At 47.7% G+C, this 24,092-nt stretch overlaps 1 protein-coding gene across 1 annotated transcript in view; it reads right to left on the bottom strand.

Annotated features, from left to right (window-relative positions):
- Nucleotides 1-606: 606 nt before the first annotated feature.
- SCN10A (sodium voltage-gated channel alpha subunit 10) overlaps nucleotides 607-24,092 on the bottom strand; it is a 76,825-nt gene continuing 53,339 nt past the window's right edge. Inside the window, exons 18-27 of the mRNA XM_074312595.1 lie at nucleotides 23,471-23,594; nucleotides 22,289-22,443; nucleotides 19,022-19,195; nucleotides 15,069-15,191; nucleotides 12,527-12,811; nucleotides 11,717-11,770; nucleotides 10,660-10,801; nucleotides 8,448-8,548; nucleotides 5,054-5,324; nucleotides 607-2,320 (exon numbers count right to left, since the gene is read on the bottom strand). Coding sequence (XP_074168696.1) covers nucleotides 1,104-2,320; nucleotides 5,054-5,324; nucleotides 8,448-8,548; nucleotides 10,660-10,801; nucleotides 11,717-11,770; nucleotides 12,527-12,811; nucleotides 15,069-15,191; nucleotides 19,022-19,195; nucleotides 22,289-22,443; nucleotides 23,471-23,594 — 2,646 coding nt within the window. The 3' untranslated portion in view covers nucleotides 607-1,103. The remainder of the gene's footprint in view (nucleotides 2,321-5,053; nucleotides 5,325-8,447; nucleotides 8,549-10,659; nucleotides 10,802-11,716; nucleotides 11,771-12,526; nucleotides 12,812-15,068; nucleotides 15,192-19,021; nucleotides 19,196-22,288; nucleotides 22,444-23,470; nucleotides 23,595-24,092) is intronic.

Below are 24,092 nucleotides of genomic sequence, written 5' to 3'. Positions count from 1 at the left end.
AAAATATTGGCCATACATTTTATCCCCCAGATCATCTTTCTCAACATATCTCTTTTCTGATCATACTAATTATAGTCCCAGCCCCAGAGGAATAAGAAAAACTTCCTCCTTAAGTCTGACTAGGAGCGGTGGGACAGGCTCTGGAATATATATATCCAAGAGCTGCCTGTTTAGCTACACAGCAGAGAGGTCTGGCTATTGCAGCTTTAGAACAGAGAGTGTTTTCCTCATCTAAATTGGGATGGGGCACCACTGAGTTCTGCAACATGCAATGCAAGCGCTATATAGGGAGTGTCCATTCCGTCCACCCCCCACCAGCTCTTCAAGTGTGGAAATCCAGGTTTAGAGGGGAAAGAGCTTGGCCCAAGTCAACCAAGCAATCAGTGGAAGAGTTAGGATTAGAACAAGCTATCACGCTCCTTCTTGCACTACCCAGCCTTACACTCAAATTGCAAAATATCAGGAACCGTGAAAGTAAAGGAGAAGTGATTTATGACATATCCATATCACACAATTAAAAAAAACACGATGCTTTAAGATATAACATTGATCTTGACATACCTTTAAAAATATTAATTTTAATGGATATCTCAAAGGTCTCTCATGACATAGATCGCAGGTGTTACCCTGGGCTGGAGCAAGTTGTCTGGCAGCTCTCAACATGCAGTCATGCAAAATCCTAAATAACGTTACCAATCTCTATGTGATGTTTCCCAGAGGACAACCTTGGACCTTTAGCGACATCCTTGCCATATACCTTTGGAAGTTCTGGTCCTGAGAAGCTTGTCTTGATAAATGAAAGCTCTGGTCACAATCAAAATAAAAAGACCAGGGACATTTTTTTTTGGAAAGTAAGGGAACCCATCATCTGATATTGAACTTGAAAAGGGAAGTCACAATGGAGATGTGCTTGGTTTTCTGACTCGTGTTGGTGTATGGGACCTTCTCCAAAGGTGGGTGCCAACTGCATTCCCTTGCTCAGTTCTGACATTGTGACCAGTGCATGCATTGGTGAGGTGGTAACTGGATGCCACCTGTAGTGGGGAAGTTATCAAGGAGCAGAAGGACCCATCAGAACTGGACATGCCCATGCGGGAGTGTCCTTACTGGGGCCCAGGGGCAGTGGCTTCCTTACTGGTGGCTTCATCTACATTTTGTATTGAGCTAGATGTGCTCATGTTGACTTGATCACTAAGGCCTCTAGTGACACTGTCGTAAGATGGTGGGAAAGATGTGGCAGATGCAGTTTCAGATTTGTCTGGGAGCACGCAACTTTCATTTCTCATGAATGCAACAAAGCCTTCATCTGAGAGTGACACAGCCTCCTCCTCAGCCGTGGGCACGCCTGGAGGGTTGGAGACTGTCTTGGAGCGATGGAATACATAGCTCCGATAGGCCTTTTGAATGACTTTGGCTGAAATGTCTTCTTGCTTCCACCGGAGGGTGGTGGCTATTGGCTCGTAGGATGCTTTTGAAAGATTAGTTGCCATAAACTTATCCTCCATATTTGTCTTTAGAGAATCCAACTCCCCAGATTCTCCCAAAACATTCTTCGTGAAGGCAAAAAGGATGTCCAAACAGTGGATCTTATCTCCAGGGACCAAGGGCAGGTCCATCTGGATTAATATATTCTGATTGGGTTTTGGGATGCGCAGAGGTCCAGAGAGGGTGTCTGCAAAGTCTGAGAGGGCAGAGAAGGCAATGAACTGGGTGGCCTCCGGGTCGAACTTCTCCCAAGTCTCATAGAACATGTCAAAGTCGTCCTCGCTCAGGGGCTCGGTGCTCTCCTCCGTGGCCACATTGAAGTTCTCCAGAATCACTGCAATGTACATGTTGACCACAATGAGGAAGGAGATGATGATGTAGGTGGTGAAGAAGATGATGCCCACGGCTGGGCTCCCACAGTCCCCTCTGGTGCCATTGTTGTAGGGCAGGTTGGGGTCACAGTAAGGGGGCCCCGTGTTGAGGATGGGGCTGAGGAGACCGTCCCAGCCGGCCGATGTGGTGACCTGGAAGAGGCACAGCATGCTGTTGGCGAAGGTCTGGAAGTTGAACATGTCGTCGATGCCAGCCTCCCACTTGACATGGGGGAAGCTGGCCATGCCGAAGATGGAGTAGATGAACATGACGAGGAAGAGCAGCAGGCCGATGTTGAAGAGGGCAGGCAGGGACATCATGAGGGCAAAGAGCAGGGTGCGGATGCCCTTGGCCGCTCGGATCAGCCTGAGGATGCGCCCGATCCGGGCCAGCCGAACGACTCGGAAGAGCGTGGGGGAGAAGTAACTTTCAAATGACTTAAGAATTGTAGAAAACACCAGGCCTTTAAGAGGGAGAGGAAATGATCTAATTAGTACTTCCAGCCATGAGTCCTGACACAGTTGGCTATGATCACACTCCCTCGTCTCTGCTTTATATGAACCTCCAAGGGAGCATCTGTATTCAAGGACTGGGCCCTCCGAGCCTGGCACAATGGTTGGCGTAGAGTAGGGGCTTGGCAAGTGTTCACTGCATAAATCTGCTCTCCCTCAAGTAAGTCTCGCCCTTCCTACCATGTTTTTATCTTTCCCTCCACCCAGAATGTGGTCTTCTTAGCCAACCTCCGTGGTCTTCTGCTGCCTAGTTCAGCTGGGAGTGATTGTGCCATATTACACATGCACACAGTCCTTTGTCTGTTTCTGTGTATGACACAGGCCCTGCTCTTCCCTGAGAATTCAGCCTTTGGGTCATGCCTTTTCCTCCACGCTGATTCTGTGCTCTGTTAAGGCCAGGACACCCTGTGATTCATCTCCCTGCCTCCTACTGTGAAGATTAACTCAGTTCCTGGCACATGGTCCTGTAGATAATTGTACATAGCCTGGTATTAATTATAAGGGGGCCAGAGGAGTTGGGCTACTTGCTGACAGCTAACGCAGAATGGCTTTGAGTGGCCAGCTGTCTGTATAATGGCTTTTCTTCCTTTCTTTCATTTCCAGCTGCATTTCAACTCTGTTAGGGCCTAGAGATGGGCTTGTTTAAGGTCAGTTGCAGCCCTCCACCCCAACGATGAAAAAGGCTGGAAAGATGAAGGATGTTTATGTCTCCCTATCTGTTATCTAACTTGAAGATTTGTGAAACTTGATTTCGGGGACCTGCAGAGGCCTATTGGGAGCACCAAAGATTAGGCTAGGCCTTTAGGTAAGATAGGATTGAAAACCTCTCAGGACAAATGGTGAGGGGTGTGGGAGCAAGCTCTCTTTCCTTGCTAGTGTTCCCTTGATCCTCTTCTACTTGCCTTTTGTCATATGAACATGGGTAACCACAGTACTGTGATGGAGGGGGGAAGCAAATGGAGGAGACTTGGGAAACAATTATAATTTTGGATTATACAACCTTTATAAAAGCCCCTCTCTTAAAGTCTACCTTAACTGGTGACATAATGGACATTTTTCCATAGTGTGGGATACATTATGTGTCTATATAATCTCCTAAGACTCTTTCAGCCAACTGGTCAACATCTACTTTAAGGAAGAATGAGTGTTCATACTTGTAACAAATAGGTACTCGATACATGACTTGCTGGTGGGAAAGAAGAAAGGGAGAGAGGGAAGGAGAGAAGGATGGACAGGTGGAATCTGTCTTTCACTTGTTTTCTAGATGTCTCTATGAGTGATTTCTGCCCAGTGGAAGGTGTTTCTATGTAGGTCATAGGAACTGATAGTTAAGGTGTCCACATTATAGAACTGAGTATTTTAAGTATATTTATTTTTTATATTACTGTATGGGAAATCACATAAGCAAGCCCCCATCTTTAATATAAAATCAAAATGGCCTTTAGAGTCTGTCACTTTGGAAGCCAAACAATTCAACAAAACAAGCCTTCCATAAGAAACAGCAGCAACAATAAAATAAAATAAAATAAAACAAATAAACAAACAAAAAAATTACCCCCCCCCCCCCCAAACAACGAAACACAACCCAAGGCTGTGTTTCAGCACTAGGGTAGGGAGATTGATTAAATGCTGTCAAATTATATGTAGATGCTATTAGCCTTTGATGTAAATCAATGGAAAATTAAATCTACAGCTATGCCTCGACATGAAGAGTAAGCAGGTCAGGATATATTTATAATGCAAAGTAAAGCTGGTGTGCTGGGATTTGGCCTTTATGAGGCCAAACTTTGGCTAAACCACACGAAGGCCAGGGACAGTCTCTTGGTTGTCAGTGGGAGGCTGCTACTTCATTAGAACACTAGCCGGGTCTAAATTCAACTCCACCCTTTACAAACTGTATGACCTTGTACGGTATAACTTTCTTAATCTGAGGCTCAATTTTAAATGTATACAATGAGGATAATAATACTTCTTCACAGGACTGCTATGAAGATTCATGGAGCCCAGCCCAATACTCAGAACTCAGCAAGTACTCAATTATGGCCACTCCATCCCCCACTCTGGCACCTTTGGCCCCGAAATACTTGGCCTGTCATTCAACAACACCCAGACTAGACCGTAATGGCATTGACCTCTTGGCATTGATCTCTTGACTGTTCTATTACTCATATTCCCTAAGTGGACCGTTGTACAGAGACTTAACTCCAGATCCTTGACTTACAAATTTCTTTGGAACAATCTCCTCTTAGACTTTCCTCACTCAGTTGGCAACCCACCTCCTTTTCCAAAAAGTATTTTATGACTCACTTTACATCATACCACCCACTCTCCAATTTGAAGATCATAAAAAGAAGGCCCACTGGAAACTCCATCATCTTAGGTTTTCTGGAGGAGCAATTATTCCCCATCAGCCCCCAAAGTTCTGGTGATGGCTATGCACACAGTAGGTGCCTAAAGATACTTCATGATACAGCATGGAGAAGCCCAAAGGAAACTCTCCGTGTCATTTAGAGACCCAGAGGCATTTTAAATCTGTTGCGTTTGGAAGACAGCAAATATTGGGTTCCTCCAATGTATAGCATGTGTTAAAAGAGTTTGTTGGTTGTCTTTTTGGTTTTGAAAGAGCATCCAAAACAACCCCAAGGAGAGGCTGGGCTTCCCCAGCATGAGTGACGCTCACTTACTCCCAATGGAGAGGATCACAACAATGAAATCAAACACATTCCAGCCATTGGTGAAGAAATACTGCCTCAAGGCGAACATCTTCAGGACACACTCGGCTGTGAAGACGGCCACAAAGAACTGGTTGATTTTGTTCAGGACTTTTGTCTTTTCTTCACTCTGATCATCAGTCTCTACCATCATGGTGACCATATTGAGGCAGATGAGGACCATGATGACGACGTCGAAAGTTTGTCTGGTCACAATGTCAAAGACAAAGCCCTGGTACTTGTTCTGAGAAGACAAAAGATGGTACATCAGGGCCTTTCAGCCTGGAGAAGCTGTGAGCTGTGTTCTCCATACATGGGTTTTTAAAGCCTGTCTCTTTTGTCTCCCTCACACTCCACATCCAAACAGAAGCCACATCCAAACAGAAGCCACGTCTTGTCTAAAATCTCACTCTTAGTTGATTCTACCTCATTGCCCCAGTTCAGATCCTCTTTGCCTCTCCTGGCTCTATAAAGTCAGGTGGGACTTGTCCATACTTTTCCCTCCATTTGCAATGCCCATCTCTTGGCTATCTAAATCCTAGTAATCTTGAATGATTCATCTCTCTTAAGCTCCGCTTCCTCCAGAGACTTTCCCTTAATCATATCATATCCGTCCCTTCTTTGGATTCCCACATCCTTTACAGTCAGTTTTGAGTTCTGGCATTTCGTGTATGCTTGCTTCTCTTCTTCTCTAGTAGACCTTGAACTCTGTGAGGATAGGGACCATGTCTTATTTAACTGTGTTACTGTAGTGCCTTGTATATAGCAGGAGTTTAAGAACCGCTTGCAAAATGATTGATTCAAGGGTAAAGCTAAGTGTGATGGTGCAATTTATTCCCACGAATGTTCTCTTTATTCCTGGGGCTTTGCAGCTGTCTAAGCAAATGTAGCTATAGGGCATGGGGTCAGGTTTTGGTTCTTTGTACTCTTGGGGAGAGGCAGAGTAGCCTCGATAACCAAGAGATCATTTGTATGTGGCTATTTTATGGTGTTTTGAAAAAGTTCCTAGTATGGCCCTCTTGTCTTTCCTATTCTCTTCACATCACACTGTTCTGTGACTCCTTGATCTGAACTCCATTCCCCACCACTCACCTTCTCCTGAACCCTTCTCCTGAGCTTTGTAGAGCTCATTGCCTTGATCTGCAAACATCTCCTCTTACTCAGTGGCTGCTTACTCTCCGCCACCCCACGTGCTCCAGGGCTAGGCGGCAGGCCTAAACATCCTTCTTGCTCCCACTGTCACTTTCAGACATTTGCTCCGCCTGTATCTTGTAAAAGCCTTCCTGTTAGCCCACCTTCACCTCGTCTTCATCGCTGCCACTTACCACCTTTCTAGTCCCTCTGCTTCATTACCGATGAATTGGGCTCTTGGCCACATGTGGCCACTCTTGGCTATTATGTCTTGGTTCCTTTGACAAACCTCTAATGACCGAATTTTTCCTAACGTAAAAAAAAAAATCTTTCTGAGCCCCACATCTTCCTCCAGCTACCACCCCACTTCTCTCCCCACTTTCACAGCAAAATTTCTTGACAGAGTTGTGTACAGTCACGGTTTCTCATTCATTCCTCAACCCATTCCAACATAGCTTGTGTCCCCATCCTGCCACTGAAATAGTTCTTGCTAAGATCCCCAATGACCTTCATAATGCTAACTCCAAGGACACTCGTTTGGCACTGCTGACCAACCCCTCCACCTTGAAACTCTCCTTTCTTGGTTTTCATCATGCCTTACTTTCCTGGTTCTTTTCTTGACTTTCTAGATGTTCTTTTTTGAGTCTTCGTTCCCGAACTGTTAGGCATTAGAGCTTCTCAAGGCTCAGTCTCAAGCTGGTAAATTAATACGTGTGTGATTTTTGCTACTTATTTTCCTGAGTCGCTGGACTGTATCTCCACGATGGCAGGAACTTTGTCCATCGTGCTTACTGCTCTGTCCCCAGGATCTGCATAGTGACTGGCATGTGTTAGATCTTCGATAAATACATGAATGAATGGGTGACAGAATGGCCAGCTGTGTCACCCTCGCCTCATATAAAATTACAAAGTCACTCTACTAAATTTAAATTTGATTAAATTTAATTCTGCACACAGATGCTGACTGAATGTGTACCATGTGCAGGGTTTACATGGGTCACTGTGAGGGAGGACGGGAGGAAGCTGTTAGGAGTCTCACCAGGGGGCTCCCAGGAGCTGCAAAGCAGGCAGAGGAAGAAAAGGGCTGTGGCAGAGGCTGGTTCCCACTTCCTGCTTTGTGGTGGGAATGAGTTGCTATGCTATGGGGTCAGAACAAAGAAGCAGACCCAAGTGGGCCTGGCTCCGGGCCCAACTGCTGCCTCACATCTTTCCTGGAGTGGGAGGGGTATTGCTGAGACACTAATAGCTCCCATTTCATCACTGAAAATGGTGAAAAAACAGAGGCCTGTTCATAGCCACACGACTTCTAGTTAAGCAGAACAGGTGACAACATGGCTAAGTTCTGGGCTTTGAATGCGTCCTGGATCTACAGATGCTGGGGAATGAATGGAGCAGCTTGCCAGCTGCTCTTGGCTTAGCCTGTGGGAAGGGATCACACCTTTGGAACCCTTACTACTCTCAGAGATGATGAAGTGGGTGACTGATGATGTGATATTATAGAGCCTATTATTTTCCTATAAAGTGGAGTATGTGAAACCTGCTTTTAGTGATTTCTATTGTAGGGAACGTTATAGAATAAAATTTCTCAGCCTTGTGGAAGCCTTCGTCTTTGCTGTGGATCAAGCATAAGATTTAACCCTGGGCCTCACCAGAGGTGAGGAGTGGTATGTCTGTGTGTGTGTTGGAGGTCCCTGTGTTGTCCAGGTTGGCTTGCCGTCACTTGGCACCCATGCAACTGTGGGGCAGCACTGTGCCAACACTATGCTTATCTGATCAGCTTGTCCTGTTGGGACTCCTCAGGGAAGAAGGTGAGCTTTCTAGTCCAATAATCTGGTGAAAAGGAAGCTGGACCTGGGAAGGTGAGTCTTAGGTGGCAGAGGGAATTTCTCTTTCTTGGGGTTTCTTTCTTGGCTCTGGCCTTTGAGGAGGACAGGTGATCAAGCCTGTGCCACTCCGTGGTCAAGACGCTGCCTGCCATATGGATGCAGCCAGGAGCGTCCCTAAACAGTTCTGTCTGGAGTCACTGTAGAAGACCCGCTCACGCCAGAAGACCAGCGGTACTTCCTTTGGATTTCTCATTCCTTGGCCCTGGGAACGCTCACTACCCTCATCCCTCAATCCAACCCAGCGCTCCTCCTCCACAAAGGGCACTGTGCAGGCCCCTACCCAGCACAGGCAGAAGCCGTCAGGTTGGATTCACAGATATACCCTGCTAGAGGGAAACTCGGAGGCTCACCAGGGGCCGGGGGATGGGCTTCTGGGGCTTCTTGGAGCCCAGCTTCTTCATGGCGTTGTAGTACTTCTTCTGTTCCTCCGTCATGAAGATGTCCTGGCCCCCTAAGTATAGGAGAGGATAACACACACCTCTGTTATTAAAGCAATAGGAACCCCCTCTGTTATTAAAACAACAGGAACCCCCAGGGATACCAAAATCATCACATGCTGGAGAGGAAGGGCATCTCAACTTTTCCCCTGCTCTGTAGAAAGACATGCCAAGGCCAGGAGCAAGCAGTGTCCTGCCCAGGTGCCACAACCAGTGACAGAGTGGGTGGGACTGAGTCCCAGCTCTGACTCACTGCCTGGGTCTCTGGAGCAAAGCCTGTTTCTCATCTCCAGGAACCCAGAGATGTTACATGGACAGAGGTGGGGAGGGTTTGGGAACAGGACCCTAGAAAGTACAAGTCAGTTCAAATCTGAGCCTTGAATCCAGCCTGCTCATTCCAGTCAAATCCACTGGGCTTCTAGGACCCCACTTCCTGCCAGGAGCAAGAGCTTCCCTCAGAGCTTTCTGGAGCAAAGACCCTGTGACACAGTCCCTTGACCCGTTCCTGGAGGGGAGGAGCTGAGGACAGTCATTGCCTTATCTAAGGGTCCTCAGAGAATGCTTGCTTGGTTCTCTTACGGCCCTGCCATTTGCACGGTCCTCTGCTATTTCAGTGTCCATTTTTTTTGAAGATGCCTTCCTCTCTTAGGACTGGATGTTAGTTTTCTTTAGAGACCCTTTAAATATCGTTCATTCAACCCCTCACCTTTTACTTCCTGACATAATTTGAAAGCCTCCCATTTCAATAGCATGTTTGTAAAAATTAGTCACTGCAACTGCTGGGGAAGTGGGCTGAGCTCTGCAGGGTTTGAGAGGAGATTTCAGAAAACGTGTGGACACAGAGGACTTCCTGGGAAGAACATCTGTGTGGGGACAGGGGTAGAGACTTGGTGAGTATCGGGTGGGGCCACAGTGAGAATTCAGGGCAAGGGGAAAGCAAATATAGCTTCTCACTCCAGCTTGATCACTGGCTTTTATCACTCTGTCCGCTAACACGGCCAGCTCCCTGTCTGGGCCTAGGTTTCCTCAGCTCTAAAATGGAGAAAGCGTGTGAGTGATCGCAAAGCCCCTAGGGCACTGGTGACACTGGTCAGGGCTTCATAGCTGTCTTGCTGAACCCCTCTGGGGCTCCCACAGATCTGTCCTGCCCCTTCTCATCCCCAGAACCCTGGCCGAGGACTTCCTGCAGGTCCTGCGCCTGCCCCACTAGCTATACATTCTAAATTATAACAGTGACACTTTTTTTGTTAGTGGCCACTGTGTGCTCAGCCTTAAAGGAGGTGCTTTTTTTTTTTTTAACAGGGTTTTATTTACCTCTCACCAAAATCATGTGAGTAGGTATTGTTGACCCCATTGAAAGGACGAGAAAACTGAGGCTCAGAGAGGTTTAAAGCATTGCCAGGGCTATCCATCCAGGAAGCGGTTGAGTTTGCTGTGCAAACCCCAAACCAATGCTGTGCTCTCAGTGCTGGGCTGTGAGTCCTTCATGTGACCCTTTTTGCTCTGGATCTGGGTTTACACAAATCTAAACTGGTACCCTATCTACCTCAGAGATATGGAGGGTATTAAATGAAAGGATAGCATGAAGGCATTTTATACCATTCATAAAAATATGAGAGGTTATCTGGGATTGCGTTCCTATTCATCAGAGTCAGGACCCATGGAGGCAAGGGGTTTCCTCCTCATCGCGAGGAGGGTTGGGATTCTGCCAACACTGAGGACCTTCCTGAAGTGTCCTGGCTCAGTGCTCTAGGTGTCAGGGCTCCAGAAAGAGGCAGAAAGTGCTGGAGCCCTTTCTTTCTCTGTTGATATTCCCAAGGGGTCACCTGAGATACACCCAACACCCCTGGTTCCAGTTAGGAGGACTAGCACTGCGGGAGAGAGGATGGGGAGCCCAGGCAGGTGTCGGGGGGCAATGCTGACACAGAGAAATACAATGCTGCCAGCAGCAGCCCCAGACACCAAGCAGAGGTGAGGGCTGCCATTAGGGGGCAAAGGTAGGTGTTGGAGGTCAAAATGGGGCTCCCAGTCAGGCACAAAGGGCTGTGAGTAGTAATGGCTTTAGTCACGAGGCCAGGGGACGTGAAGCGTAAGATTGGCCACTGCAGAAACACCCAAGCACCACTTATCTTTTTTTTCTGTTGATTGAAGTTGTCAATTATGACCCCAACAAAGAGATTGAGTGTGAAGAAGCCGCCGAAAATGATGAAGACGACAAAGTACAAGTACATATACACGCTGTTCTCCCACTTGGGCTGCAAGTTCACCTGCGAGCAGACAAAGTGGGGTGTGGGGAGGATGGGGGTGTCTTAGTTTGGGTTCACCCCCAAATCCAACCCTGAGACAAGCACCCGGGTGCAGGCGGTTCATGTGGGAGGTGATCCCAGGAAGCAGGAGGGGGGGAGGAGCGGGGTAAGCAGGAACAGGAGAAGAGCAAACCGAGGGGGTATTGTGAAGCCGGCCGTGGCTGTGGGCAACCGGTGCTCCACCCGGGGCAGGCCCTCTAAGGAACGGTGTCAAACACCCCTCAGAACTTTCCCTCCAAGGGACAGGGAAGCTGGAGCCGTTGTCTACAGACTCCCAATACTTTTCTGTGAGGGTTGCGACTGCAGACATTAAATCCCTCGCCCCTGTGGGAGGGGCGGCTGAGCAAACTCTGAGGCACTGACGAAAGTCACGTCTCAGACAGAATCAGAAACACAGCATGTGGGTGAACTTGGAGGTGGCTCAGGGGCTGTGGGGCAGGGCCTCGGCAGTGTCTGCTACAGTGGGAAGGGGTCTTCCCTCAGTGGCATCCATCTCCTTTGCCTGGCTGCCATGATAGGATCTGAAGTTCCATCTCATCCCTTCGGATGCCCCTGTGTTCTTGCCACCGCCCCTGCTCCCACCTCTGCCAGGGGAGTGCCCTCACACACAGTTCTTTATCTGATGCTTTTCTCAATGGTGAGCAGAGGAAGAACCTGAGAAGCCTGAGGAAGGTGCACGGAAGGAGAACAGGCTTGGTTGGCTTGAATACTTGTATCCAACAGAGGGCCAGCTGGACTCTGCTCCACAGAGGAATAGTGCCAGGCTGCTGGGTGGTCACCTCTTATGGTACCTAGGCCACCTTCACTCCAACTGAAATAGACTGAAATGGGCAGGACACAGAAGAGAGGAAGGAGGCATGCTGGGCTGAGACTCACCCCTCGGGAATCGACAGCTGCATACATGATATCCATCCAGCCTTTAAAGGTTGCCTGGAATCAAGTAGCAGAGGACACTCAGTATCTGACCATTTGTCTACACTGACTTCTGTTTTGATTCACTTATATGTCTGTTTTTTTCATAGGGCATTGGCCCCCATGGAGCCTGTTATGACTTGTCTCTGTATCTCTCAGGGCTGAGCTCAGTGCCTGGCACATCATAGCTACTCATGGGTTATTTGTTGAATGAATGCATGAACAAACGGTAGGATGGAGGAACTTGTGGGGAACTGCATGACAAAGGTATAAGCAACTGCATCAACACTTGAATACATAGAGTACTGCATAAACAAGCAGATGAAGGCGAGGGATGAACAAATACATGAATCGCAGTACACATGTGTCTGACGGTCATCATCACCAGCATTAGTTGTCATTATGATAGACATGGAACATGATTTATTACCCTCTAGGAGATAATTTGCAGTATAAGACTGATCACGCGTGGTGATACCATGTCTCTTTTGTACAAACAGTGAATCCTAAGTTATTTCCTGATACAATCCCATGATAGGACCATCCCTTTATCCTATTCTACTAGCCCGCATTGGTCTAATTGCACCACGGGGAGATCACACTCACTGACCGGCCCTCTGACCTCATGGTGTGGTATGTAGGAGTAGGGAATGACCTCAGCTCACACTGAGTGCTACCCCTTGCAAAGTCTCTTAAATAACATCTGCTGGGAGACCCCAGACCCTCCACATTATTGAGCAGCCAAAGGAAGAGATGGTTGATCTGAGGACTCACCACCTGAAGAAGCGCAAGGTAACCCATTGCAACATTATCAAAGTTGACCTTCACATTGACCCAAAAGAGGTTGCCAGTGTAGTTTTGAACTCGACAGTCAGACTCGTTATTCACAATAGTCGAAGGCACAGGAGAAAAGTCTCCAGTGGTGATGTTGATGCACCTCCCAAACTTCCCTGAAAAGAAGTTCATGCCCATGATGCTGAAGATGAGCCAGAAGATGAGGCAGACGAGGAGGACGTTCATGATGGAAGGGATGGCGCCCACCAGGGCATCCACCACCACCTGGGGAAAAATGCAAAAGGACCTAGAACCTCACAAATGGCCCACTCTCTTAGCTGGATCCAACTTCTTTCTACACTCACTCAGCCTGCTTCATGAAGAGCCAATGGGCTTTGGAAGCAAGAGAAGTGGGTTAGACTCAGAAGTCTGAGAGACACTGGGCAACTGAAGATGAGTTTATACCTTCTCTCTAAACTTGATTCAGGGCAGGTTTCAGTGTATTTCCTCAGGATTGAGGAGATGGATGAGTTTACAAGTACAAGGTGGGATAAAAAAATACGGTGAATGTTTAAATAAAAAAATTTATTACAGTAAAAGATGCATTGCCATTAATCCCCCTCAAAATACTCCCCCTCACTTCAAACACACTTATCTGATCATTCTTGCCACTTTCTGAAGCTCTCTTTTGTGAGTGTCTTTAGTTGCGCTGTCGTGGCTGTCTCGATGTCCTGAATCGATTCAAAATGTTTACATTTCATGGTCATTTTGACTTTGGGGAAGAGTCAGAAATCACAAAGTGCCAGATCTGGTGAATAAGGTAGATGAAGACATACCATAATGTTTGTATTTGACAGAAATTGCCGTACAAGAAGCAATGTATGACTCGGAGCCTTTCCATTGTGATCACAAAATATGGTGAATGCTGCTGCCGAGTGCCATCCGATGGAAGGCAGGGATCTTCAATTTGGGAAGTAGTGCATCAAACCTTAGTAACACTGTGTGACAAGTTTCAATTTGTTTGGTGCACTCAGTAGGGTGTGAGCTACAGTTGAGAGAAGGTGTGTTTTAAAGTGTACTGTAAATCATTTTCCATCATGACAACACTCTGTGTTACACAATGCTCCTGGGATATGGCAATTTCTGTAAAATAAAAACATTATGGTGTGCCTTCATCCACCTTATTCACTGGCTCTGGCACCATGCGACTTCTGGCTATTCCCCAAAGGCCAAATGATTCAGAACATTGAGGCAGCCACAACAGCACAACTAAAGACACTCATGAAAGAGGACTTCCAGAACTGCTTCAGAAAGTGGCAAGAATGATGGGACAAGTGTGGTCAAAAAGAGGAGGAATATTTTGAGGGGGATTAATGGCAATGCGTCTTTTACTGTAATAAATTTTCTTTATTTAAACATTCACCGTATTGTTTGATCACACCTCGTCCATACATGCTTATTTAGGGGTGTGAGTATATGTGTTGTGCTGTCACAGACTTTTAGAATCTTGCTTTATTTTACTTAAATACAACACACTAAATATAGTTTACAGCATGCATTTGTCAAGAATCAGTGACAACCTAAATCCATATTCACAAACTTGCTTATTTGTATATCAGCAACTTGGAGATAAAATAAATATCAAACTATTTCAGTCATAAGCTCCTAGGTGTTTGTAAAGTTACAAGTTCATTTTAAAAGTCCACTTTTGTCTTTGAAGATCTGATGTCTTTGAGTCAATGGTAGAGGAAGAAAGCAAAACTTCACTTTCTATACCAGGAGATTTGTGTAATTATGAGGAAGGGGAGGGAGGGGAAAATCAGTAATCCTTCATCCCCTCATGAGGTAAGGGCCAGGCTTGTGAGCGTGCTATCCTGAGGAAGACATTGGGGGCGAGGTGGATGCTGAGATGTGTAAGGAAAGGGAAACATTTATAGGACCTATGACTGTGTTAGATTGGAGAGGAGTCGCATTCTAATGGGTGGTGGCTGAGGTGCTGAGCTGATGACGTCACTCCATTTAAATGGAGCATCGGGGTGGGGGGTGTTAACTCAGTTGGTTAGAGCATGGTGCTAATAACACCAAGGTTGCTGGTTCGATGCCCATATGGGCCACTGTGAGCTGCGCCCTCCTTAAAAAAAAAAAAAAAGGAATATCAGAGGAAAGGCTCATTTGTCATGCAAAGATGAGGAGTTGGGATGTTCTGAAGATTTGGGCATGAGGACGTCTTGGCAGGGTGGGAAGCCTGAGGTAAGAGATGCTTGTAGAGTCATGAAACAGGATCACTAAGAGCAGAAGTGAGGTCGAGTCCTGGCAGATGTGATGTTTGGGGTGAGAAGGGAAGAGGGGCTCACAAAGGGACCTGGAGGGGAACTAGGAGAGCTAGGACATTACAACACCACCAGTATCCAAGCGGGAAGTGAGGACCCAGAGCTGACTGTGGGAGTGGGGCCCAGAGTCTAGGGTTAGTGGTATGGAGAACATAAAGGGAGGAAGGGGTACCACCTGCTGCAGACCAGAGCAATTTGGAGATAGGTCTTACCCGCATGCCTTCAAATCGAGAGAGAGCCCGCAGTGGCCGCAGGGCGCGGAGGGTCCGAAGGGCTTTGATGGGTGCTATCTCAGAATACTGCAGGATCTTCGCTATGAGGCTTATTAGTGAGATCTGAGTGCAGGCAGAGAGCAAAAGCATCACTTTAGAGTTCCAGGAAGGAGGTCCTGATAGAAGGAGACAGGAAATCCCTCCCACTTGCTACTCTGTCTAAGCCATCACCCTGGCTCCCACCTTACTCTGAAATCCAATGAGAGGTCTAGAGGGAGTCCAATCCCTTCCTTTTTATTAAAGACTTCATTCATCACTTGGCTGAACCTCTGGGAAAGAAAAACCCAGTCTCCCTCATGGCCAGCCCCTGGTATGTAGGTGGCCAAGCTCCCAATGTATTAAATCAACTTTCCCATTCCCCTCTAGGGGCACCAGCTGGGCCCAAACAGCCTTAAAACTTTGATTGACTTTCAGAGATTTGGAAAGATGATGTTCTTTCATGGGGGTTACATGAAAGTTTATTTTGAGGAATATAAAGTAGTCTCAGTTTTATTTGCTCAGTAAAACAAAGTGGAAAGTGTCCTGGTCTGGGTGGGGTCTAGTTCCCTTTTGACCCCTGATTTTTTGTGGCCTTGGGTTAGTGCCTTGTCTGTCCAGGTCATACTTTCACCCTTCATAAAATGAGAGTCAGACTAAGAGAATTCCAAGGCCCTTCAGTCAGAACGATCAGCATGGGCCCAGCTTTGACAGACAGCTGAGATATAATGAGTGAGTTCTGAGTTTCTGCTGGCCTGTCCGTTTTTCCAAGGATTGAAAAGGACACAAACTGACATAGAAGAATGGTCACTCCTTCCAGGATTTCTGAAGGTGCCAGGGAGATGCCATATGCACAGGCTTGAGCTTCTTGGAGACAGTGAACCAATCCTAGGAGACCCCAACTGCACCATGACTGGTGGGCTGAGTTAAAGCTTGGCTTAATCCTGGTAGCTAGGTGGGGATGTACACTGGAACTGCAGGAGGGGAGGGGTTTCTACTCGGTGTTAGAGCCTCAAACGATGCCTATTTTCTGAATGGGTGGCATATTACATCAGGACAAAGACTAGGGGGACCCCCTTCCTTCATCCACGCAAGGCTCCCGACACCAGCAGGTAGCACCTAACGGCCTGGCTGACAGAGGGCAGGGAGGTTTGGGGCCAGTTCCAGGCTGGACCCTATTCAGTCATTTGCTCGGCCACCTGGGAAGGCTGCCTCATGTGCAAAATCTGAAGCTGGAGCAATCCTTGGCTGGGGCCGCTCCATCAAAGCCCTTCCACCCAAGCCCCACTCTGCTACAACTGCTCAGGTCTCCTAACTGGTCTCTAGACTCCAGTATTACGTCCATCCCATCCTTTCTCCACTGCAAATATGATAATGATCATGTCTCCCTCTTTTTTCCAACCTTCACTGGTGCTTTATCACCCCTAGGACAAGCTCCATACTCAGCCTGTATGATACAGCCACAGCCTACTTTTACAGTCATATTTCACCCATGTATTCTACCCAAATCACATTGTTCCCTAAATGTACCTGTGTCTGTGCCTTTGCTCAGGGTCATCTTTTAACTAAGATTAGCCTCTCCCAGTCCTCTATGCACCTCGCTGCTCTTGCTCATTTTAAGCCCTATACCTAATGCCACTTCCTATATGAGGCCTTCCCAACACCCACTCCCTGAGTGGAAGCAGGCTCATGTCTCTGTGTCCCTAAGATACCAATTATTTCCAGCAGTGCTCACCACATCCCCTCTTCTAATATGTTTATTTTTCTCTGTGTGTAGTATCTGCTGGAATATTGAAGTGTATACTCCTGGAGATAGGAATTTTTTATTTATTGGCTTTTATCTCTCCCAGAGCACCTCATAAGACATGGTATATTCAGTAGTTACAAATAAACATTTGATAAATTGAAAAAATATAGAAGCATGTTGAGATAGATGGACGGAAGGAAAGAAACAAAGTTGAACAGCTGGTTGGAAAGTTGAAGGATGGTTATATAGAAGAATGGATTAAAGGATACAAAGATGATCGAATAGATAGTTGAAAATAAGGGTGGAAGAAAGAAAGCAAAGAAGAAAATAAAAAATATGGAATAGTAGATGGATAGGGTGGGTGGATGGATGGATAAGGGATAAATGGGCAGATGGGTGGAAGAAAGGAAAAATAGATGGATTGGTTAAAGGAAAACTAGATAGAAAAATGGATGCATAGAAGGATGCTTGGATACAAGGTGCATGGATGAGTGAAGAGAAGGTTAGGTGATTGGATAGTTAGGTAGAGGATGAATCAAAAGATAGGAAGATGGAAGGACTAAGGACCAGTGGGTTGGGTGGATGGAAGGAAGGTTAGGATGAATGGATGGGCAGAAGGGAAGAAGAAAATAATTTCGAGAATGGATGGATGGAGGGAGAGGACTGATGGAGAGGACAAATGAAAGAAGTTAAGATGAATGGATGTTTGAAAGGAAGGAAAAAGGAAAAGTGAATGGTTGGGTAAAGGAAAGGAGGGCTGTATGGAAGAAAGGATGGATGGTCAGAGGAATTAGGAGGAGGATGGTGGAATGAGTAGGTGACCATTTAAAGTGATCCGGACTGAAGCTAGTGAGATGTACATAGGTAGGAGCGACTGTGCCCCTAACAGGGGTGGGCAGCCAGAATAAAAGTTTCCCTTTCATTTATGAATAATTACTTTATATGCACAAAATTATCACCTGTGACTCAGATTTCAGGCCTTACAGCTCATCCCTGTGGTACAGCGACCTGATGCTGCTAGCGGTTTGGTATTAGGAAAGAAGAGAATTGAGTGCACAGACCAGCAGTGGAGGACCTGCCAACCCACAGTGTTCTGTACTGGACCCCATCCAGCTTCAGGAGGCAAGTACCAAATACAGACACATTTCCTGACACCTCTGATGTGCAGACCTTAGTGCTGGTGGCTGTTGAAGTGTGGGAGGCAGACAAACACGACATGTGCCTCCCCCTGCCTGCAGGGAACCCTAAGCTGTGCATCGGTGAGCAACTAACTCAGTCAGCCATCTTGCATAGCCAAGAGGCAAAGGCCTGCAGAGAGATAGAGGGCTGTAGTGGTTAAGATAAGGGAGGCATCACTCCTAGCTATGGGGCGTTGGGGGGGAAGGGTAGGAAGGCTCTTAGGAGACTATGGATGATCGTTTTCTCACAGCTTTGAGGAATCACAAGTCTAATGTGCGGGAGGCACTTGGTAAGTCCCCTAATGCAGGGGCTAGTGGCCACAGGTCCGTGTGAGTCTGACACCTGAGCTCCAGCTCATCACCTCTCCAAAGGGACTCACTGTCCCTTTTAGTGCCACTGGGGAAAAGCCAGTGGTGTTAGCTCAATGGTTCTCAATCTTGGCTGCACATTGGACATTTCCAGGAGCTTTTTACAAAATACTGATACCTGGATCCCCCAGGCCTCCACCCCAGGACCAGAAAGAGCCTAATCTCTGGGAATAGTAGTGTCTGTTCATTATATTTTTAAGAGCTGCCCAGGTGATTATAGAGTGCAGCCAGGGCTGAGAACCTCTGAGTCAGCAGGTGAGCAGATCTGTGCTGTGCAGTCCTCAGCTCCCTAAGTCCAGAAGCCCTGTCAACGGATTCAAGGTCATAAGACCTTTGAGAGCCTCCTGTGCCCTCTTGCTTTGGATGTAAAATACAGAGGACAGTAAGTGGCCTTTCTGGATGGAGGCCTAGGAACTGAAGGCTCACCTGAGGGTCATCACTGTGCCGGAATCATTGCTGCCTGGAGCTTACCATTCACAGGTGAACAGAGCCCTCGCTAAGTGCTCAAGACTTTTCTTTGGAGCAGCCCTTGACAGCCAGCCTCCGAGCTTCCTTGCACAGCAGCAGCCATCTGTCAGAGGTGAGGCCCCCTAAACCCCACACGTGCCCACTAAGCCACTCACGTTCACAATGAGGAAGTCCAGCCAGCACCAGGCGTTGGTGAAGTAATTTTTGAAGCCGTAGGCCACCCACTTGAGCAGCATCTCGAACACAAAGATAAACGTGAACACCCTGTCGGTGTACTCCAGCAAGGACTTCACCTTGGGCTTCTGGTCAAGGTAATAGTCTTCAAAGGCCTGGAATGGAAAGAGCAAAATGGCAGATTGTCTGGGCTCACAGAACTGGGGCCCAGTGATGGGGAGAGATGCCCAGCCCTGCTATCAGCCCCTGGGAGAGTGCTGGTAACCAGCTTGCCTGTATTATTTCGTTTTTTCTGCTCTGGGGACGGAAGGTGGGATAGTGGACGAGGCAATGTGAACTACCAACCAGGCCTTCCTCAGAGCCAACGGGGACATGCAGCCCTGCTCAGACTTTGCAGGGGAACTGAATGCAAGTGAGAAAGGAAATCTTATTGAATTCGATTTTGGAAGTGAACCAAAGGGATGCTTGCTGCGACTTGGTTGAAAAATAAAAGCATCAAAGGATGTACAGAGGCAGCTCACAAAAATGAAAGTAAGAATCGCCGATGAACTTCTGAAAAAGAATGCTCTGTCTCGCTGGTAATCAAGGAAATGCAAATGAAAAGAAGATGCTATTTTTCTTTGAGCAGGTTGGTGATGGTGAAAAAGAACAGGGAACCCCAGTGTTGCTGTGGGGAAGAGGTTAAGCCTCCTATAGGGCCGGGGGGAGTGAAAACCGTTCAGTCTTTTCAGAAGCCAATTTGGTAATACGACTCAAAGGTTTTAGAAACCCAGTAATTCTGCCTTCAAGAACATATCCTAAGGACACTAGATGTTGTGGGTGTCCCACCCAGCTCCTGTTTTAGGGGCCAGTGTGCCCAGTCCCCAGCTGCTATGACTATTGGCTGCTAACAGCTCCTGAATGTCCCCATTTCCTGAGGACATCCCTGGGCTGAAGGAACTGCCGCTACCTGAGGATGTTACCTGTCCCCTTTAGGGGCAGCCTGCAGCAGCCAGTGACTGACTGTGGGGTTCAAAGCCTTCAAGGTGGGATAGCTCTGTGGTGTCCTTTGTGCCAGAGATCCTGTGGGATCAGGCTGAGGCTGGACTTCCTCAGAACCCAGGTCTTCCTGGCTCCTTTCCCTGTTCTCTGTTGCTTCCCTCACAGACTCCACCTCAGAGCGCACCCCTCACAAACTGCACCAGAGTCCCTCCTTCCAGTTCTGCTTCTAACCGGATCAGACAGGAAACAAGCCAATGTTTCCAAAGGCATATAACCACATAGGCTCTTCAACGCTTATTAGAAGTAAACATAGGAATTTCTTAAATCAGTTATGGCATACTCCTGGAATGGAATACACGGCCAGCATTAAATGAGATACAAGGAGCATAGGTACTGAGAAAACTGACTGAGAAATTACAGAACATGTAAGAATGGTTTCAGTTGTGTAATATTTGTGTATTACATACATAAGAAAGATGGGAAGGAAGTGTACCAAATGTTTTCAAAGTGGGATTCTCTTTGAGTGATAGGAAAATAGGTGATATTTTTTCTTTGCATTTTCCCATAATTTTTAAGGGTTTTTTTTTTTTTTTTGGCACTTTGTCAGATGAAAACTCATGTTAATTTTTTAAAAAGTACTCAAAGTAAAAGCATAAGGAAGACTAAATTTGGTGCCAGCCTGTTCAGTCCCTTGGGGAAGGAGAAGAGAAGAACTGCTGGGGCAGGATCTGAGTTCCCTGCTGGGAGGGAGCGGGGAGAAGCTGGGGTATGTGAAAAAAGGGAGTAGAGAGAGAGGGAAGGAACAAGGGAGAGTGGAGAAGAGAAATGAGGAGAGAAGGCCCATGGCGAAAGACATGAGCCAACGAGGTAATGACAAAAGTACCTGGTCAACAACAAATGTGGTCAATATTTTAAAGGAGGACAGAATGGAGGGAAGGGTAAGTATGGAGAAAGCACAGCCTCTTCTTTCCCTGAAATGTGGCCTCTGCACCCAGCACTGTACAGAGACTGCTATTCCAGGTGGACAGTCACTACCCTGTGCCAGGGCAACAGGCACCTTCAGATGCTGCCACTCTCTCTCCACTCGCCCAAGATGGCAGACCAGCCCTGGCTGTGACCCTCTCTTCCTCCTCAGCTTAGTACTTTGCCGGCCTGATTTTCATCATGCCTTCTCATCTGCCTTTGTGCTTCCCTGAGGCTAAAGCTACAACACTGAGTGATTCTGGCACCCTTCCTGGGAAACCTGGCACTTAAGTGGGCGCCCAGACATTCAGTAGAATGTCTTTGGGAGTAAATGACACAGGTGAAGCAAGACAAGTGAAAACGCTTGGAGCCACGAGCCAGGAGCATGGGCTCCAGTCCTCCCGTTAACTGGCTGGGACCCCAGGCCAGGCCCTTCAGGTCTTTGGGCTACGACTTCCTCATGCATAAAATGGGGACAACTGGGCATGAGTCCCTTCCTGTGTTGATGTCTACCTTGGTCCATTGGGAGGGTTCGCTGAGAAGGTGAGTGACCCTGAGCCACAGTACACAGAGAAGCACCCTTTCTTGTCCTACAAAGCTGCCGATTCAGCAAGGGGCTTAGAAAGTGTCTCCTGACTCAGAATCTCTTTTCCTGCAAGGCCTTGTTATTCAAAGGGTGGACCCGCAGCTTCAGTGTCACCTGGGAGCTTGTTGGAAATGCAAATTCTCAGGCCCCAACCCAGATCTACTGAATTAGAAACTGCATTTTAACAAGCTCCTCATGTGATTAAAATATGAGAAGTGCTGTGGCTAATGATTCGCTGTGAGCTTTGAGTAATGGTAGTATTTGTTAAGCTGCTTGATAATACAAGGAAGGATGGTGCTCTTTGTATGGGGCCTTCAAAGAAGGCCAGTGTGTTTGGGAGGTCAGAGGGTGGCAAGTCAAGGGCTTTGCGATCAAATGAGAACAAAGTTAGGCTTTGCTACTGACAGGCTGGGTCAACTTGGACAAGCCCTTTAACTCCTTGGAGTGTCCGTTTCCCCGCCTAGAAAGTGGGATGCAACACAAACTCTCTGGAATACTTGCAGCCAGGTTTAGCAGGCCATGGCATGGCCACCGGAAGCACCTACCGTGCCCTGCTGCTAACAGGAGCCCACGTGCTGGTCTGCAGCTCTCTTTCCAACCACAGGTTGGGGATTTTCATCCCAAGAGTCAAGGGAACCCACCGAGGCAGCTCCAGGGCCTTTGGATTGCGGGAGAGCCCATGTGAGGGCACTGGGGCAGAGACGCCGCCTCCCCTTACCAGAGACCCGCTGCTGAGCAGAATCATGAAGATAATGAAGCTCTCAAACCAGCTGTGCTCCACGATGCGGTAGCAGGTCTTGCGCACCTGCCAGCCCATGGCCCATGGAACCTTGGTGGTATTCACTTTGCAGCAGGGACAGCGGCGCATGCAGCCTGTGGGAAGAGGTGACTGACGGTGAGTGACGTTCCACTGGGAAAGGGGGAGCATTTTTGCTCCAGCCTGGCCAGGGGAGCACTCTGCTGGGAAAACCGCTTGCCGCCCCTTTGGAAAGAATTCTTTCCTAGAATATGAGAGAAGCTGGGTTGCTTTCGGGCAGCCTCTCAATGCTGCCCTCAGGTGTTCCTCTCCACCAGGGTTCTTGCCCACTCTCATCTCCTCCTCAACCATCTTCCTTCTTACAGATGATACCAGTGGGCCCTGTACTTATGCCCACCCATCTCTAGAAGGCCTGACGTGCCATGCGGCCAGGGCCTGGTTGGTGGTGTCTAAGGGGCTAAGTCCTGAGCCTATGCTGAACTGAGGCGCCACCACGTGCCTGGGATGGGACCTGGGTCCAGCCCAGCCCAGGGTCATGTGGAACTGGAAACTGGAAGTGTTTGGTTTTTTAAACAAATATTTAATGTTTTTATTATTAAGGCCACAATTTCATAGTATGAGCCATATGTTTCTTCGTTTATTGCACAAATATTTATTGAGAACATAATGTACCTCACTGTTCTAAATATTGAGGAAAAAGAAGAGCAAGATGCAGTTTCTGCCTTTAAGAGTTACACGAAAGATTGAAGGATCCACACACATCGTGGCCCTCCCCTGGGTCCTTTCTGTCCCAAATCAAGAGCATTGATGGTAGTGACTTCTTTTCTCTTTTCAACCTCAGGAACCTGGTTTATTACTGAGTGAGGTGTTTTCAAGGGTGATGAGGCGGGCACAGCATCTGTCCGTCACGTCTACATGGCACGAGATGCAGATCTCACCCCTAGGTTGCTGAGAGTTGTGGCATTTGGGTTTGATGCTGGTCCCTCAAGCCCGGGAGTGAGGCAGCGAGGAACCATGTTTGTCTCTCTCCTGTAGACCCCAGGCCAGGGCCCTGGACACAGAGGAGCCCAGATGAGAGTTTATTGAACTGGATTCTGGCCCTAATTAATGTCAGTGAGAGAAGGCCTGTGGCCACCACGTTACCTTCTGTGAAGCAGTCGTCTGGTTCGTCAAGGTCATCTGCCAGCTCAGGAATTTTCCTCAGGATCTCCTCAGGATCCAGACAGTCCACTGTGCTGCCCTCTGAGGAGCTTGTGTCACGCACTCCCTGCAGGGCAGAAGCCCAGGGCAGTGAACTCAGCTCTCTGAGGGGCCCAGTGAATCTGCTCACGGTCACTGCAGGTCCAACTGGCCACATGCTCCAAGATGCAGGGAGAGCCCCTCAGGGCTAGCCCCACCATGCATTCAGTGCTTCTCCAGCTGAGGCTCAGAGTGGTGATGCTCTCTGTGGAGCCCCAGAGGTTTAGCTATGTGAGGCTTTAAACCTCCAGACCCCTGATGGAGTGCTGGCGATGGCCCGAGACACCGTAATTACACCCATAAAGACTCTGAACATTCACTAGGCTTGAATATTTAATCATGGAGCAATGCTGCAGGGGCGCGGCTGCCCTCCTGGCAGCTCCAGCCCTGTAATGTCTCCAGATGAATTCAATTAGGAGCTGAAGCTGCTTTCCTATTAGTAAACCTGATAGCTTGGCTAATGGACCCAAATGGTAGGTTGCATCCCCATCTGTCATTGTCAGGCCCCTCCCTGCCTGGCCAGGGT

The sequence above is a fragment of the Rhinolophus sinicus genome, linkage group LG10 (genome assembly GCF_036562045.2).
Source record: "Rhinolophus sinicus isolate RSC01 linkage group LG10, ASM3656204v1, whole genome shotgun sequence".
Taxonomy (NCBI): domain Eukaryota; kingdom Metazoa; phylum Chordata; class Mammalia; order Chiroptera; family Rhinolophidae; genus Rhinolophus; species Rhinolophus sinicus.
This window is presented reverse-complemented; position numbering and strand designations above follow the sequence as displayed.